Source organism: Scomber scombrus, chromosome 1 (assembly GCF_963691925.1).
Source record: "Scomber scombrus chromosome 1, fScoSco1.1, whole genome shotgun sequence".
Classification (NCBI taxonomy): Eukaryota; Metazoa; Chordata; class Actinopteri; order Scombriformes; family Scombridae; genus Scomber; species Scomber scombrus.
Window position 1 is genome coordinate 2,758,034 of NC_084970.1, and position 19,346 is coordinate 2,777,379.

The 19,346-nt window shown below is 39.8% G+C and overlaps 1 protein-coding gene across 1 annotated transcript in view; it reads right to left on the bottom strand.

The window, feature by feature from the left end:
• adamts17 (ADAM metallopeptidase with thrombospondin type 1 motif, 17) overlaps positions 1-9,003 on the bottom strand; it is a 119,597-nt gene extending 110,594 nt beyond the window's left edge. Inside the window, exons 1-2 of the mRNA XM_062419070.1 lie at positions 8,878-9,003; positions 8,119-8,483 (exon numbers count right to left, since the gene is read on the bottom strand). Of these exons, the coding sequence (XP_062275054.1) occupies positions 8,119-8,483; positions 8,878-8,935 (423 nt within the window). The 5' untranslated portion in view covers positions 8,936-9,003. The remainder of the gene's footprint in view (positions 1-8,118; positions 8,484-8,877) is intronic.
• Positions 9,004-19,346: the final 10,343 nt, after the last annotated feature.

Genomic DNA, 19,346 nt, shown 5'->3' on the forward strand with positions numbered 1-19,346 from the left:
GCTTATAGTGACTGTCAAAGCTCAAGCAGACTCTATGTGTTTCCAGCACAGACACGGAGAGTCTGACAGCAGCTACTCATGTCTGGCTGGTTATCATGGAGGTATTATAAGAGCTGAATAGCTCTGCCACTCAGCCTTGCAGCCACTTTTTCTAAGTGATCACTCACACTATTGCGAAAAAAATCCCCCTGCAGTCCAACAAGTCGTTTCCCTATAGAAACAACTGTAAAACTCTTTCTGTTATGAATTGTTGGGTCTCACTGGCTGACCACATGTTTCAAAAGGCAACACACAAAGGGACTCCTTCAGAAACTCAACTTCCAACAGTCCTTGGTTGTTTGCACCCAGGTGTTATCATCTGACCATCATCAGTCTGTTCAGCACCTACATAAGGAGGAGGAGGGTAGTGATGCTCTGGTAGTTTTGAGCCAAAGTAGATGATTTGATTCAGTTGCACTGCTGATCCTCTAATTGATTAATCAACTAATCTTTGCAGCTCTAGTTTAAAACACACAATGGGGACTGTTCCTGATTAATGAATGAACTGCTTGACTGTGATCCAAATCAGAAAAATAAATGATAGATCAGTTGTTGCTCTCTTTAATGTCAGATGATTAAACGTGGCCGAAGTGTCAAATAATGAGGTAAACGTATGTAGAAGTAATCCGTGTGAGCAAAACTCACTGGCCTCAGACTGCTCTCAACACTCGGTTTCCCACAGTTTTTTCTACTTTCAGCCCGAGCCAACGTTGGCTAGTGACGGATTTCTTTATATGGTTATCTGCTCCACAGCACATCCTGCGCACAGCACACAAGTTCACTTCTCATTATGCTAACATTTTGGCATTTTTCCATTGTTCTGGGGGTAGTCACACCAAGCCATGATTGGAATGGAGCTGGCATGCTGTGAGTGTTTTCCATTACAAAGCAGGGCAAAGTAAAATGAGTATTTTACCTGTTGGTTGTTAGACATCTGCAAATCATCATCATCATCATCATCATCATCATCATTATCACTGTGGCTGTTCCCTGCATTATTAATAATAACTGATCGGCTGAACAGCAGCTCCAAATATCCCCATATGTCGTTGTGTTAGTTGTCCAGTTTTTAGCACCACTAATGAAGCGTTTCTAATTTAGTGAGGAACGTTTACTTTCCTGTAAATTATTCACAATAGAAGTCTCTAAAAGTCATTTAAAAGCTTTTAATTTGAGGCAATAAAGTAGGAAATGTTGGATTTGTATCAGCAGTAACTTCACAAAACTCTGATATGGCTGCCCTTTACAAAGCTTCCTGAAAACTGGCCAATCAGAACAGTGTGGGCTCATGGCCAGGGGGTCTTAAAGAGATAGACTGCCTATTAGACTGCAGTCTTAGAGACTGAATTGAGGGGCTGCGTGAAGGGTCAGTAAAATATAAATAAGTATTTTTTTGAACTGTGAATGATGTAAAGCTACTGTCTCACAGCTATAGAACAATAACCGAAACTATGATCTTTCCCTAAACCTAATCAAGTGTTTTTAGTTTTAGTTTTAGTGCACATCAACAGATTTGGAAGGCACAGACAAATTATGTCATCATGCTGATAGGAGCGTCAGATTAGAAAATGACAATCAATCAGCTCGTATTGATTCCTTCATGAATCGGAAGCTCAGAGTTGTGGTGGAAAAGCTGATTGCCACGGTCAACGGCTTCCCAACTCTCTACCACAGAACTTTGAGCAGGTACTGGGACTGGTATTTGAAAAAATAAAAAAACAATGGAAACATTGCTCAGAAAATAAACATCTTCATCAACAACAGCAATGACTAACAGGAAATATACACAACACAATGCACAGATAGCAGCCACAGAGCAGCCACTATGACCATACCAGCTCTGACTAAAGTCTGGTATGCCATAAAGTAGAGCACCTCTCAATCTGTTCCAGCATTTGTGCAGACATTCAGCTTCGAGCTGAGCCCCAGGGCTAACAAATGCTGTTTGCCAGCATAATGTGGACTGGAGGATGGATTAAAGCATTTCTACAGCTCCACAAACATGGGGACATTGATACTATTTATAGGTATTAGCTGGAGATGTGGTATAACACACCCATGCAGAAAGCTGTGCTGTGCTAATTCTGAACAAATATGGTGAGCTATTATATGATGCCGTTACCTAAAATGATGCGATCCTGTTGTTCTCTACTGTAATAATTCTGGTGCTAGACTGACCCAGTTTCTCTACAAAGATAAATAAACTTCGATTTCAACTCATTTTCAAGTCTGGGATCAGGCCAAGCTTCAAATGCTGCTGCTCTAGGTTAGTGTTATCTGATGCCACGTAGGAAGTTTTACAAACATGGCTTTAAGATGCTATTTATAGAAGTGTACAGTGGAGAAAGATCAACAGCAACCATGCAGACCTACAGCACAACTGCAAGGATGTGAAATCGCTTCTGACCAGCTGTCCTCATAGTGAATTTACAAGGCTTGGGCACCAGCTTAATTGTGGCAGAAAGTACTGGGTGGATGGGTGAATAGCTTGCTGCATGACAGCGTCCCTGCAAAGCGGAGTTGAATCTTAAAACTTAAATGTGAGCAAGACTCACAAAAATGATGTTTTGGCTTGGTAAAATCACAATAAACAAGTAATGAGAATAAGCAATAAGAATAAGAAACAAGACAGTAGCATGCAGGCCTTCTACACAGCATTATTAGCGATACATTCATCACTCTTTTAAAGGACTTGGTGTCAGCTTGGTAAAAAGCACAACTCCATCAATCAATCAATCTTTATTTATATAGCGCCAAATCAAAACAAAAGTCATTTCAAGGCACTTTACACAGAGCAGGTCTAAACCGTACTCTTCAATTTAATTTAAAGAGACCCAACATTCCCAAGTGAGCAGCACTTGGCAACAGCAGCAAGGAAAAACTCCCTTTTAACAGGAAGAAACCTCAGGCAGAACCGGGCTCTAAGTGGGCAGCCATCTGACCGGTTGGGGGAGAGAGGGAGAGAGAGAGAGAGAGAGAGCGAGAAAGAGAGAGAGAGAGAGAGAGAGAGAGAGAGAGAGAGAGAGAGAGAGAGAGAGAGAGAGAGAGAGAGAGAGAGAGAGAGAGAGAGAGAGAGAGAGAGAGAGAGAGAGAGAGAGAGAGAGAGAGAGCAGTCAGGAGCCCCCAACATCCACAAGGTCCTGATTGCCGACAACTAAACAACTTTGAAAAGGAAACATTTGAATACCAGACCAGTTTAACGATCAGAATTCACTGCTGACTTTCAACTTGCTAATAAGTACCATCATAAGTATATATGAGATTTCATTGTTAGTGATCATTTGCATTCCCACACAGGATTCAAATGACCTATCTACACATATGGAATTGACAGGAAACTATCCAGCATTACTGTAATTTCACTGATATTAGAATTACTGTTTCCTATTCATCATTCAGCATTCAACTAATGAAATACAAATGCACTGTGCTTATATTAGCACCTTTCTTGTGTTCTGATCACTCAAAAACACTTACAAGCCACATTAACCCATTCACATACATATTCACCAGCCATGCAAGGTGCCAACCTGCTCATCATAAGGATCTAATTACTATTATTAAGGACACTTGACTTGTTGTATCTTTTTCGTTATTAATACAAAGTGATTTTTTTGTTGGGCTGCTCAACAATTGTTTGCTGTAGTATTAAACCACTCAATCACATCAAATCAACCAGGACTGAAATGTAAAGAATTACAGTTTCCAAGGAGTAAACCCATATTACTTTTTATAGAAAAAAATATTGTCGCTCTGACCACAGCCACCATCAGAGCTGGGTCTGCTTAAGTGTATTAGCTACTTGTGGCTACACCCAGCTGTTACGCAGCATGTTGCTATAGAGTAATGGTATATCTCTGCTGCACAGGCTGTACATGTTGTCACCACTACTTTGCTGGGCAAGCAGGACTATGCCACTGGCTACAGGATGCCTTTTATATCAGAACATCCATTTAAAACAGCACACAAATACTGTTTGTTTGAAAAGAAGAAGCATGAAGTACACAATGTAGTAGAAAATACTATATAACAACCTTGATGACTGTCCCTCTATTTGTCCATGTGTGGTCTCAGTTTCCTCATTCCTGCTGCCTTCAGAGATGCTGTGTTAGAAGCACAATCCAACTTTGTCCTGTCATTCTATTTCAGCTGCTCGACAATTGTCAGAAAACAAATGGAGACACAAATGGTGTTGGGGGGGCTTTGTTTTACCGTTCACGTCAGCCAAAATAGCTGCTGATTCAAATAAAACTGACTGAAGTTAAAACTGAGAGTGTGTGTGTCTGCTGAGATAGCCTGGCTTGCAGGGTTAAGGACAGTAACTCTGACTGGACATTTTTACTACAGCCTGAACCATATGGAGATCAGAATCAAACACGCCAGCTATAATACATGTGTGGTAAGGTGTGTTTGGGTATGGGAGAAACTGTTTTTTCTCATGGACATCACATTACAAACATGTTCTTGTCAACATAACAACATCCTGTCTGTCTGGGGAAGAGGAATGGAAATCAACACAATGATAATAAAAAGGTGAAAAGCCTGTCCTAGGTCACAGCCTAGTCTGTGGCTGAGTGTGTGAGGTCAGGACAAATACAGACGCCTAGTCAGACTTAAGATCAAACATATATAGTGTGTGTGTGTGTGTGTGTGTGTGTGTGTGTGTGTGTGTGTGTGTGTGTGTGTGTGTGTGTGTGTGTGTGTGTGTGTGTGTGTGTGTGTGTGTGTGTGTGTGTGTGTGTGTGTGTGTGTGTGTGTAGGGGGGGATACCTGTGGGTGTGTCCTTCATGACTGAATCCCAAGACAGGCTTCAACTGTTGATTTTGTGATCTTTATGACTAGCTACCACACCGGTACTCAAATACAGGTCTTAAAGCAGAGACATGACAAGTGCTTATTATGAATTCTTGAGCATTCATTTTTGAAAATGGAGTTTTGATATCATAACTTCAACTGGCTCAGTTTTGAGATTCTTCCTCATGTGGGAAGTTTTGTTCAAAGCAGGCGTGTTTGGTGTCATTGTGGCATTTTCCATTCCCAGAGATTCATTACACATGAAGTACAAAGATCTGGTACTTCCCTCAGGCAAAATGAATGTGCATTTCTCAATCCAGTCATGCTTCCAGGCATGTTTTTCACTGTCAATCAACTTGTTTCCAACTATTTTACTTTATCAACTGGAGCTCAACAGCCTTCCCCAGTGTGTCGACTAGAGGACGGCTAAGTAATGACAGCTGAGCTGCCTCCATAGATGCAGCATTCCTGGCTGTGGGATAAGTAATCTGCTGGAATATTAGTCCAGTCATCTAATAGACTAAAGAATACCATTAGCTTGTCATATCTCAGGCTCGGACATGCTGCTTCTGCGTAACCTCTCATTGTGACCTAAATGCCTTTTTTCTTCTAAGTGCCTTGTGTCAACTTTGGTTTTTATTTTATACATTTGGACATATACAATTAACATGGTATAACCAATGTAACCTTTCAGAGTGACAGCAGAGGGCAGGGGTGTTCATGGTGGGTGGGAATGTGTTCTTGTTTGTTGTCTATTAAGCATGGAAAATCTAATAAAAAGAACTTTGAAAGAAAGAAAGATTAAAGAATCTTCTGTGCTGCATTTGGATGTACTGAGGGAATAAATGCTTAAACTGAGGCACAAGGAATAATTTCATGATCACGTAGTTATTAAACTACCCTGTTCAATCATGTTAAATTTAATGTACCATCATCATTATAAGCAATATTAAAAGGAAAAGGTTGGCAATTTTCTATACTTTTCTTATTGTCAACACATTTGATATAAAGAGCAAAACCAACAATGAACTGATCCTACTTAAAAGTATTGTGTGTGTATCAGAGTTTGATATATATTTTATTCCTCTTTGCTCTTGACCTCTATTGTTGTCCAAAAATGATTAAAAACATGTCAATGAGCCACACTGCTGCACTGGGTAATTTTGGTATCATATTTAAATAATTCAGTAGGATTCAGGTAGGATATTAATCATATCAATCAGGTTTGTTTCCCCTGAGAAGAAAAATAATTATCAATTCATGACACGTACGACAGGTCTGGAACACTTGCAAATTCACTCATACCCAATGAGAAAATTCTAGATACGAGAAAATTGATGAATGCTACAAATGTTGTTAAATCACTCAAACAAATTTGTTTGTAACAGTGCTTCTTGCATGAGGCCCATTACTCATAAAAATAACCAAAAACTACTCAAATCTGAGCTAAATTAGAGCACAAGATTAGATTGCGTTCCCACAGCCTTATGTTCCCACATTACTTAGACTTTTTTTTTCAAAATTAGGACCTATGTTCCCACAGGATTAGGGTTAGGGTTATATTTTACATTCACCCCCCAAAATTTTCCCCACACTCGTCCGGGTCTACGGCACCCAGTGTCACACGTGAATCTTTTCGGTCCAAGTGGGAAACAAACCTGAGTCTCCAGCATGATAGTCAGGCATCAGCAGATTGAATAGAACTTCAACATTTAAATGTTCAAAATTTGTGAAATTTGAAAATTCCTGGTTATGCCAGTGCTCAAAGCCCATGTGCCGTGCCGTATCAGATGGGTTGGTCAACCCAATGAGGAGAAAAGCCTGGTCTACCTGATTTTGCGAGCGCAAAAAGGCACCCAATCAGGACAGAGGTACCAGGACACCCCACATGTCTATGGGACGGAGGCGTGTGGGAACATAGGGTCTAAATTTTGATAATCTCTTAGAAATGTGGGAACATAGAGCTGTGGGAACATAGACACGCTCCCAAGATTGCTTGCAGCGAATGAAAAGCATTGGACACAGTGATCTAAACAGCAGTGTCATGACTCTTGGGACCCCTCAGAAAATATGTTAATGATAAATGCTAGCAATTTTCTATTGTTCTGACAATTTAAAGCACTTTACACTACAAGCCAACATTCACCCATTCACATACACATTCATACACTGATAGGCTGCCATGCTCATCAGAGGGAGATTCTAATGTTCATTCACACACACACTCACACACCAATGGTACAGCCTTCAGGAAAATGTGGGGTTCAGTATCTCGCTAAAATACACTCTAATCCTTTAAGATTATTCTTCAAGTTTTCACATTGAAAATGTACATGAGTGTTCCAAAGTTGCAGTTTGGTTGATATTGTGCCTTACATCATTTCCAATTCTTATAGATCACAAAGATACATTGTTTACTTTCTTGGAAAGTGTGAAAATCCAATCTCTAATTTTACTGAGAACACTCAGAACGCCCTTCAGTCCTCCATCCTGACACTCCATGGTCTGGACACAATAAGGTGCTGCAGGACCAACTGCTGCAGCTGCTAGTGGTATTTTTCCATATTAACCGACCATGTGTCTCACAGTGTCTGTGATCTGTATGATCTGCACATGATCTGCACACTCATTGTGAGCCAGCTGAATGCTTAAAATGTCACTCTGGATGCAAAAAATAAAAGGTACAGACTCTACTATCAGAGCTGCGCCTGCGGGAGAACCTGAACCCCTACCTGCACACTCACTTTACATAAAAGCATTATACAAATGCCTCAGCTCACATAGAGGTCAGAGGTCAGGGTCAGCTATATAACAACAGACTTGGAGATGGAGAGACTTGTTACCTTGCTGAGACACACTTCACTGATGTTCAGTGAAGCTAAATGGGTTATAGGCCACATTTAGCTGGTTTTAATCCAGTTTACCCAGTTTTATTTTCACTGAAGTTTCTTTACCAAATGTCTTCTTTTGTCCCATCCAACAATCCACAACCAAAGAAAATGTCAGTATACTATCATATTCGACCCAGACCCAGAAAATATGTACAAGCTGACAATTTGGGTTTTTTCTTAATAAGTGATTTTAAATGACAGATGATCAAAATGATTGATTGAGTTTCTGACGGGACAAAGCATATTGCTTATAAGCACTTCAGCAGGATGGCGCCCAACAATCAACGTCTGCAACCAAGTTGTTGCCTAACTGTCATCCAACCAACGATGGATCTCAACTGCTTGAAATGACTTGAAACATATCAAAAAGTGCATTAAATGAAGATAGGTTTACCAGTCCGCCGCAGGTGCTCAGTGATGCCAGAGAGTCCGTGTGGTTGAGGATGGAGCCGGAGTAAAAGCAGAGCTGCTTCCTGGATAACCGGCTCATCGATGCGCTCTGATCCTTGCGCCTCTCCTCCACCACGAAATCCCCCGAGAGAAACGTGCTGTCCCGCGTCAGATTTAAGTACAGATTCCTTCCAAAAGCAGGCAGTAACAGAATTATGTTATCCGGGTCAGAGTGTCCGCCCCCCGGGGTGTCCAAGGAGCGCTGACCACGGCGCCGCAGCGTGAGCACAGTGTGGTCGGAGGACAGGTGCGTCTCCTGTCCGGAGAGCAGCCTGGGAACCACTTCATCTGTGTCCAGTTCAGTCTGGGCTGTTGGAAGAGACAGACCATCAAACAGCGGCCAAAATGAGCCAAAACAGCCTCCTATCCTGACTCGGTGAACTGACTGAACTGCCTGCTAATGCTCCGTGACTCTTAAAGCCACGTAAAATTTCAGAGCTCAACTTGTGGTTTGCAAGTCTGCAGCTCGCGACTATTAGAAACGATGTGCAAGTCATTACCTCAGAGATGACTCTTTATAAACTCTGTTGGAGGGAATCATGCCATACAGGAAGACACAATAGTCGATTGTATTAAACCCGATCTTCACTAAAACATTCAGTTCTTCAACTGAGGAAACGGATGACTTAAGTTGACCTACATCTGAGCGAAACACATACAAAGCATAGAGATCATGCGTAAAGGGTTCCATGTCAGTACTTACCAGTCAATCCGATGTAGAAAAGAGAGAGGATCAGATGGGTAATATGACTGTTATTCATAGTAAGGTAAAGTACGGTAGAATAATTAGAAGTGGGTGGTTTTAATGTAAGAGTACTGGGGCGCTAGGCAAAACACTCAGCGGACTGCGCAACTTTTCCTATAGTTGGAGAAGTTGCAGTAATTCAGGCTGGATTTACTTGGTAGCGCAGTACACGCCTACACAGCTTGGACCGGCCTCTGCTGACGTTTTGATTGGTTCTATTGAAACCATGACCCGACAAAAAAACAACGGAGAAATCCCTGCCTTCTTATTGGTCAGTGGAGTTGCCTGTTATAGTTGGGGGGTTGAAACCCTACACGTGGTTTCAAGTGGAGAGAAAAAAAGAGCAGAAAATTGGTTTTAGAGGGGGGCGGGGCTTTTAAAAGATGTGTACATGGCAGAAAGCTTTAGAGTCAGCGGAAGCTAAACATCATTTCAGTCACTTCACTTGAAGCACAGACTAAATAACGATCACAAAAAGTAGAAGACACCATTCACAATTAAATAAAATGAAAAGAGAAACAATTCCTGAAGGTTTTCAGCCATGCCCACACAGTGTCTGAATCCCCTTCACATGAACACAGCTTTACACAACAAGCTCATTGTGATCTCTTCAGGTTAAATATGTTTACTGGAAACAGTCTTATTATTTCAGTTTAAGGCTAGATGAATGAACAGTGATGGGGGATGGTTTTATTTCAATATTTCACAAGCTTTATCGAAAAGGAAAGTTTTAAGCCTACTTCTTCCGTGTACACCTGAGGATTTGGACCTTTACACTATGAAATAAAATGTGAATATCTGCCTCTTGCCATCTCATCATGGACTTGGGCTGAGATGGGCATTAAATGGTATCCCACCCCAAAAGTAGAGCAAGCAAAGTATATTTCTTTCTTTATTTCTTTATTTGTTCATTTGTTAACTCAGGGAAGACAATGAGGAAGGGGGCCATAGGTGACAGTCTGTATGGCCTGTACCTTTAGCCTTAAGCCAGCCCTGGCAGAAATAAACATGTTTACAGCTTGGTACAAAATCAGTTTGGTCACTATGGCTAATTTTCCTGTTTATGAAAGCAACATGGCTGAATTTAAATTTCATTAAGGCTTAAAGATACGCATAATTAAGGGTGTAAAAGTTGTAATACCACTGTGTACAGCTGTCACAGCCAGTCTGAAAAAGAAAATATATTACTGCATTTAAATTAGTACTACAAGAATGAAGTGTTGGAGGCATGTCCAAACTATTCTATAAATCCAACCCCTACAACAGTGGTTGGCAAATATCGCCCATGAGCCAAATCCAGCCCTCCCACAAAATGATTTAGCTACTTAACAAAGGCTTTCCATTTTAAACATTACATCAGATATTTTGCATGACTCTTCACAACAATGTTAACATAAGGCTCATGTACTTTACAGTAGATATTAACTCAAAACATCTTACAACCTCAAGAGATGGTAAGAATATATTTAACAGCATAATTTGGCCTCTCTTACCAGAACAGATTTGTATCAATATGAGCACTTTGCTTCAACCACAAATAAGGCAGTTAACCTTTTATTGTGTGTGGATGAGATATCAATTACATTTCTAGTCTTGAAGTGTAACACAGAAAATATATTTATGTTTATGTTTATGAGTCATCATTTAACCAAGCAGCAACCAATGTGGAAGTACCTAAAAACGACTTGCTGCTTGAGGCTGGCTCCAAGGGCAAGTCAGTCCACATAGACCCCTATGTGTGTTCCCATGTGTGCTTGATATGGTGCTAGATGTTGCTTGATCTGCAGTTGTATTCAACTTCATACTGTTACACCACTGCATTAATTCCTTTGTGTCATTGTAATTCTATATTTCAAACTATTCTATAAATGGCCGTGTGCCTGCAGGTTTTCGTTCCAACCAATCATGATTTGACCAATCTCTGAAGACTGAGATCAGGTAATTAAATGAGTAAAGCCTTGTTTGCTTCATGATCGGTTGGAATGAAAACCTGCAGTTTGGACACCTCTGGACTATGACAATACAACTACCATTGAGAGCATTCTTACATATTGCATCTGTGTATGGTTCACCAGCTGCACAGTGGCTCATAGGAAAGCGCTCCAGAGGGTCATCAACACGGCCCAACAGCCCTCTCCCCACACTGGAAGAACTACACAGTTCCTGTTGCATCAAAAAAGTGCAGAACATTATAAAGGACTCTTCTCACCCTGGACACTCTCTGTTTGAACTGTTGCCATCAGGCAGACGATTCAGATCAGTTAAAACAAGGACAAACAGATTCAAACACAGTTTTTATCCTACAGCTATAACTACACTCAACACTGCTTATTAATACTGTTTACAACTGACTGAAATAGGGCTGTGCAATGACAGGATGTAACCGTATGTGGGTATACTTGGGCTGTTTTTATGTATAGTATTTATTGATTATCTTTTCTTTCATTTTTATTTATTTCTATTTTTATTTTTTTATTTATGAATGATGCACTGACTGGTGAGCACTTTAAAATTTCGTTGTTCTTGTGACAATGACAATAAAGATCTATTCTATTCTATTCTATTCTTTCTACTATTACTGCAAGTGGCAGAGCTTATGTTGGGTAAGTGGACAGTGTTCCCCAATATGGATGGATAGTCACATAAGACTGTTTCCAGTAAGTATTTAAACCAAGGCAAAGACTGCGTTTAGGTAGCGGGTGCACATATTCACGCAAAGGGGAGTCAGATTCTAGAGGGCATCCGTAAGATTTTATAACACCAGCACCTTAACTTTTATAGTCTTATAGGTTCACAAGATACCCAACTTTGAAACTACTCTGCTGTGCATAGATAGATATTTACTGTTCCCTGGGGGCAATTTGTTTCCTAAGTGCATTATGTGTTGTAGATGCCCTCAGATGTATGTTGTTAGAACACTTTAAAGTACATAATGATGGTAGATGGTGCAGTTCTTGTAAATAATGTAATCTCTCAAACCTAGGATACTGTTCATTTTTAACTTAATTTATTGTTAATGTGTTTTTTTTAACCTGACTGAATAGGGCTGCAACTAATGATTATTAGAAACATCTTTAGTTTATACATAAGCAAAGTCTTAATGAGAGATCTTCTTTATGGCTATGATGACGATCTCTGTGTTAAACAGCTGTATGGATCACCTGATGGGGCTGAGCATCAGTGTGTGCTGCTCACACAGTGAACCACTGGAGGTGATGACTACACCCTTACGTTACTGTACAATAAAAGCTACCAGAGTAAAATACCAAGAAGAGTGATTTAATTGAATCCACCCAAAAAACGAGTGGTTACTTGATTTTTGTTTTAAAATACAAAATGTTAAATTTTCTTTTTCCTGGTCAAATAGTGATGAGCAGAAATTTAGAATAATAAAAGATAAAATCACTGGCAAACCAACAAAAAATGACCAGTTTTCTCATATTCTTAGACTGGATGTTGTCATCAAGGCAAGAGTGCAATAAATATAAATAAAAAATAAAAATCCTCTCCCTGTAACTAAGGACAACAAAGCATTGGGCTACATTTCAACATTTCTTACACACAGCCCATGTGAAGCAGCAAGTAGATAGCAACTCATAAAATTCTTTCAAGGTTGGCAGGTCTGCATAATGTAAACATAACATCAATGTAACACTTTCTCACATTAAGTAAACATTCTCATACCAACATTTGTGTTTATGAAAGGAGAAAGTATAATGACAGTTCTTCAAATATCCATTTATCTGTGATCGCTGTAATAGCTGTGACAATGGAGGTTTCTTTAGGTAACTCATACTGATGTAAGTAATTGGTATTGTGTTTAAACCAAACTATTGACCAGCTCTGTGTAGAAAAGGGAGTGAAGTCTCTCCAATAAGTTATGACGTCCGAAGGAGACACCAAAATTTCTTATGTTACGTTTATGTAGTTCTTGTCACTTTTGGTTGCTTGTTGACATAAAGAAGTCATATTGAAATGCATAGCAACAACAAGCATGGCTGAAAGAAAAAGAAACATTGCTACTTGCTCCACTGTGGACGAGTTAGTGTAGAAGTGGTTTGGTTACAAAAGAACAAATGTACAACAAACCACAAACATATAATAAGTACAAGAAGACTATATTAACATAAGGGGGCAATGCAACACTTTTTTCACCACATCAAGCAGGAGGACCTGGTTGAATATGAGGAGAGCTTAAAGTCCTGCCAAGAGTATTTAGTCATATTGTCAAGAATATCACCATTGCAAACCTGATGCACCTCATGGTCCGAATCATTTAAGAAGTTGTCTTTGGAAACTGTTTGGAAAGGGCAGGCACTTTCAAAATATACCTGGCAGGTGATTAGATGGACACAAGATCACGCGAGAATCCTTATAGGAGTAGCGGTTCAGACCAATCAGTGGAATTCAATCACCTCGCAAGGTAAGAGGTGATAGATGATGACAGATAGGGGGTATTGCAGAAATACCCTTAAATATTGGGATATTTTTTCATCATCTGTTGGAGCTATTATTTTTGTTAAAGTTAATAATTAAATGTTAATTTATGTATTTGGTTGCTTGAGTATAGCTTAATCAATTTGATTGTAAAATTATTATTTTAGTTAATTTGAGTACTCGTTAATGATTTTGTTTCAGGGCACTTGGGCACAGAGGTGAATTTATTTCTATAGGTATTCTCTCAATGTTGATTTTCAATGTGCTTCTCTCTCCTATCTCTCCTCTCTACCCCAACCAGTCGAGGCAGATGGCCACCCACTTTGAGTCTGGTACTGAGGTTTCTTCCTGTTAAAAGGGAGTTTTTTTCTTGCCACTGTCACCAAGTGCTGCTCATGTGGGAATGTTGAGTCTCTTCAAAATGAAACCTGAAGAGTACGGTTTAGACCTGCTCTATGTGTAAAGTGCCTTGAGATGACTTTTGTTGTGATTTGGCGCTATAGAATAAAGATTGATTGATTGATTGATTGATTGATAGGTAGGCTACAGGTAGAGGACCAGCAGGCACCGGGAAGGGCATACTGGTTTTTTTTTACCAGGGCAAGAGATACGCCATTGTCCTTTTGTTTGCTTGCAAAAAAGGCAAAATAAACCAAAAGACACACCATGCTTGCCTGGACAATGCACTTTTTTCCCTCTGCGTAAGATCCATTCCCAAGGTGCCTCTGTGGCCATTTGAGTTTATTAGTGCCCAATCACTAGTGCGGAGGCTCTATTGAACTGTAGGAATTCTTCTTTATTATTCTTCACCCAAAACAAACGCATTTTTGGCAGCCTAAACATACCCCAAAACTCACGAAATTTTGCACACACCTAAGACCTGGTGAAAAATTTGATTTTTTTATGGTTCAAGGAAATGGGCGTGGCAAAATGGCTCAATAGCGCCCCCTAGAAAATTACGAAAATTGAGCCCCTCATCCCAGATTGACATAGACAAACGGAATTTGGTACACATATATATCATGTAAAGATGCAGAAAAACGTCTCTTGGACCCATACCCTAAGTCCAACGGGAAATAGTCCATTTTGATTCACAGTTGTGATTTTGGCGCTGTTTTTCCCCATTTCCACACCCCGTATAGCCTGGGTATACCCATGCTCTCATATGAGCGATATTCTACTTCGCTCTGACTGTGAGCATGGCCACCAAGACAAAATCTTCGCCTGATATAGGGAACCAATCACAGAACGGGGAGGTGGGCTCAAGTCGATGACGATCGTAGAGCGACTCTGTTTACATCCAGCATGGCGGCCACGGAGGTGCAGCAACCGTTCGAAGCAGCAGTAGATTCTGTGCTAAATAAATTGGAAGGCAAGTTCACTTTGAAAATAGAACAAAAACTTGTGCTACATGATTTCCTTCATAAAAAGGATGTGTTCGCGCTGCTCCCTACAGGCTTTGGCAAAAGCCTTACATACCAGTTAGCCCCGCTCTAAATACGTCATCGTGTATCGTTGATATGATTGGCTGTAAGTTTGTCCAGTAGCGTACAGAAGCATTTGATCGACATTCGTTGATCCCGCCTCAAATACGAGGAAATGAACGCCTCCTCCCCAGACCCTACCTCAATTTCACATGAGATTGAGATGTGGTCTGGCATTATCTCAATCTCTAACATCTTGAGACATTGGAGAAGAAAAGTTATCAAAATCTTTTTAATTACTTATACCTGGTGGGCGTGGCAGCACGTCTCTGCTCAGATTGGTCCAGTAATTACAAACTTTCCCTGTGCATTATTCAAATCCACTGACTTGTGTGTTTGCAATCATTCTTTCTGTTGGGTTCTGACTGAAGTGATCCCTCATAACATGATGATACAAAATCCCCTGTCATTGTTCAGTGGAAAAATGCATTTGCAAGTTAATCTGAAGTTAACATAATGTTTCAGCTATGTGAGAGAAGCACAGACCAAACAGAAGTTAGTTATGTTTCCGTGCTGAGCTGCAGTCACATTGGAGGAGTCAAAATAATTTTGTCGAAAACTGTGGACTGTGTCCTCCATCCCATTCAGAGTGATGATACAAGATATCACAGCCATTGTGTTCAATGTGAGGAATTATGATATACTAATCAACAAAAGCAGTTTATTTTATTATATACTTACTGCCTGAGTCATCGTCGTCATCTATATCAGATTCTTCATTCAGGGCCGATTTCAGCAACTTCTTCAAGGATGAGTCTCTTTCAGGGCCCTGGCCTCTCATATGACCTTGTCTTTAAAGCTTGTGTTCCATTTTTCCAGGAACCTGGATGCAGTCTCTTCCCCAAACATTAACAAGAAGTCTAGCAAAATCTAAAAAAGTGAAGGACTATTATTACAATCATTTATGTAATCAAGTATGTTTGAATATGTTCTTAAAAATTCTTATTTGCTACCTACCAGTCCCTTAGTGTCCAAGAAATGAGGAAACATTTGAAGTATGTCTGCTGATTGCTGTGGGTCATGGAGCATCTGTTTACGATAGAAGAATGTGTCGCTCATCTTTTGGAAGACTAAGTCACGGTTAGTGGTGTGATAAATAAGAGACATGGCCTCCATGCTTTCATCTCGGGTTTGCTGGTTGGAGCAAAATGTCCTTGGTGATGTGGGACCTCCCTTTAGCTCCACTGTTTTGGGATATAGGTGTGGTTTTGGATTGACGTTGCACAGTCATGATACGCCACTCAATAAAGCCTGTGTTACTCTGTCATAGAAATGTTCCTGGAAAAAAAACAAAAAAACTTCTGGTTACCAATACAGACAATATCAAGTTTTTGATAGATCTAATGCGTATTTGTTGTTTATACACAAAATATCAAATACCAAAATGTAATATATGCGGATCTACAATGCAAACTCACATTTTACTTTTTTGAGTATGGGTCTTTCAAAGATGGGAAAAGTGACACAATCCCCAGGGCATGAAATTCCTTTGTTGCTTTACTTACAAACCTCCTGCAAGAGAAAAAGTATTGTGGTAAGTTTCTTGTCTGCTCTATAAATGAGAAATTCATGAACATAAAGACTCTTACCCTTCCATTTCGAGCATGCGAGCTACAATAATGTTCACCATTAATCGCCTGCTGGAATCTTTCAAACTGCCAGTCGCTTCATACTCTTTCATCACAGTCATCCCTGCTGGCTTGGAAGTGAGGATCTGTGTCACTGTCTCAATAAAATTGATATAAAATATAAATATCAATTAAGAACATATGGCATCATTTCTAACTAAAACAACATTCTCAATATATTGGTCATGCACATCATCAATTACAATTATTTTTCATTATGACTGCTTGATTTTCAAGTCAAACAAAATGTACGTATGTATTTAAGCAATAACATTACCTTTCTTGTGCGGATACTGTCCATGATAGGTTGAATTGTTTGACATCCACCATCACCTGTGTCACCATTTGAATTGGTCGTGGTTGAGACAGACAGTGTATCTGTTAGACTTGGGGAGGAAGGCCCTTCGCCTTGCTGCAGGACAGTAAGATCTGAGGATCGACATTAGGATACAGAGTGTATATAATCAAAACTCAACTACTGAAAAAACTAACATAAACATTTTCTATAAGCCTGCTTACCAAGTGTCACAAATTCTGTTCGGTCTGAGCAGTCACCCATGATGTTGGATGATTCTGAAGAGACATCTGAAATTCACATGGATCATGATTATACAATTAGTGTTAAAATAATAATTCTTAATGATTGTTGTTTGGTTACCAGCTAGCACAGAATATCAGAATCTGTTTATTTCAGACTCAATATACAAAATCATTTCTGCAACAAAACTGAAATTTAGAATCATCTTACCATCACCAGTGTAGATGACAAAACACGTCTTTGACTGTAGCAACTTCAGAAAAGACATCCTCATCCACCTGTACACCCTCTTCATCTGTGACTCTCAGGACTGTATTTTCTGGTATGAGAAACTTCTGTTGAACTGAAGCACAACAAGCAGTGCTTTATTAACAAAACTAATTCTATATCCCATTAATAGAACATGATTAACCAATAACTTACCTTCACTGATGAATACTGAGAAGTTAAGTTCGTCCAGTTTCACGTATATCTTTATTTTTCCACGTTTGACTTTGAATAATATATTGCACCTAAGAGGGAAAAAATAGCTTTTAACAATAATAACAACATGTGGACTGTCGCTGTAACAAAAGTATTTGAGGTAAAGTTAACTGTCACTGCATGTAATACCCATAAACATCTTCAAGTATTGTGTTAGCGAGCCTGGTTGCTTGTTAGCTAGGTTAATTACGCTTTTAAAACTGTGGCGACCTTAACTTAAAAAAATCATTTCTTTGACGCTGGAAACTGAGAAACTGCTGACAAGGCTAAACAAGTTTAAAACTGTTACCGTGTCAGCACCTCTTTCTGAAGGGCACGCCACTCTTGTCTCCACTCTTCTCCTGCACGCTGCTAACGTTAACATTAAGTTAGCATATTCAGTAAATATGTCGATATAACTAACTCATACACAGTAAGCTAACGTTAACTTGCAATATACACAATAACAAGTAATGGAGAGGAATAGTAATTTTATATATTGAATCGAGGAGTAAAATACCACAAGCTAGCATTATCGGTTAGTTTGAGGCAAGCACAACACTAACGTTACTGTTAAGTTCAGCAGCCAAGTTAACTGCAAATTTGTCTAAGCAAAAAATACAAATAAATTAATGATAGAAAATCCCTCACCCTGAAGTATAACTTAGAACCATAGACTGTATATAAAATGGACGTAACATCCGTGACGTGGTTGGAAGCGAATAGTTTCGGATCTGGGCAGCGCCATTTTGAAAATTTCTGGTGCATGCCGGGGGAAAAAAAAAACCGGATTCTACTTATAAGGGCATCAGGAGGGGCATGAGGCGCCCTCCTGAACATGTGACCCAATCAACCTGTCAATCACGGCGTAGCCACGCCCTAATGCATACCCTGCTTTATTGTCACATATACAATCAGAGAGGCCAAAATTTCAGAAATGAACATCATACTGCATTGAAGAAGGCTTTAAACTAGCGATTGAGACCATAAACACATTTTGAAAACGTTTACTGAGGTTATAAATCAAGTGAGAAGTTGGTGAATTCTCCATTGACTTGTATAGAGACGGAAGTCCTTTTGACACCAAAACGGTCGCCCCCTGGTGGCCTTTTGATAGAATGCAGTTTTAAGTTACTTCGGCGTTCGCATAATTTCAAAGGACCATAACTCCCCGCCTGCTTAAAACCCCGAAGTAAAACGTTTTTTAACGCTCTTACCTGTTTCACGACTACCTCCGAATGAGAAAACTGCTGCTGGGCGGGCCACGGAGCCGTTGACGATCAACACCGTAGCAGAGTTAATTGACAATACTCAACTCCGAGTAAAACACCCAAATATTACTCCGCCAAAGAGTAGTCCTGAACACCAGCTGCAGTAGTCTCTATGGCATGGAATAACTCCCAAAATCTCCAGAAATTTGCTGTGTATCACAGCTACATTGGTCCACAGTGTAAAACGTAGCCATCTCACAATTTGGGCTCATAAATTGTGAGATGGCTACGTTTTTTCTGCCCTATTCTTTTCTATAGGACTGCGTTCACGTCACGTGACATTCAAGTTTCTGTCTGCGAAAACAAATAATTGTCTGCCATTCATTTAATTCTCATTGTAAAATGTAATATTTTCAGCATTAAAATGTGTTGACATTTCTAGCGAGAAATATGCATTTTGTTTTCACAATCTCTGTTCAGTGAATGTATATGATGTCTAGTTCATCAGTTATTACGAAGTAGTTTTCAAGGGGGCCACAACATTGTAGGAATACAACGTTTTGCTCCGCCACGCGCAGTAATATTAATTCAACGATGAGAAGAGATTTAGAAGAGCAGTAATATTGGTGACAGGCCGATGAGGTTACATTTAACAAGTGATTTGAGA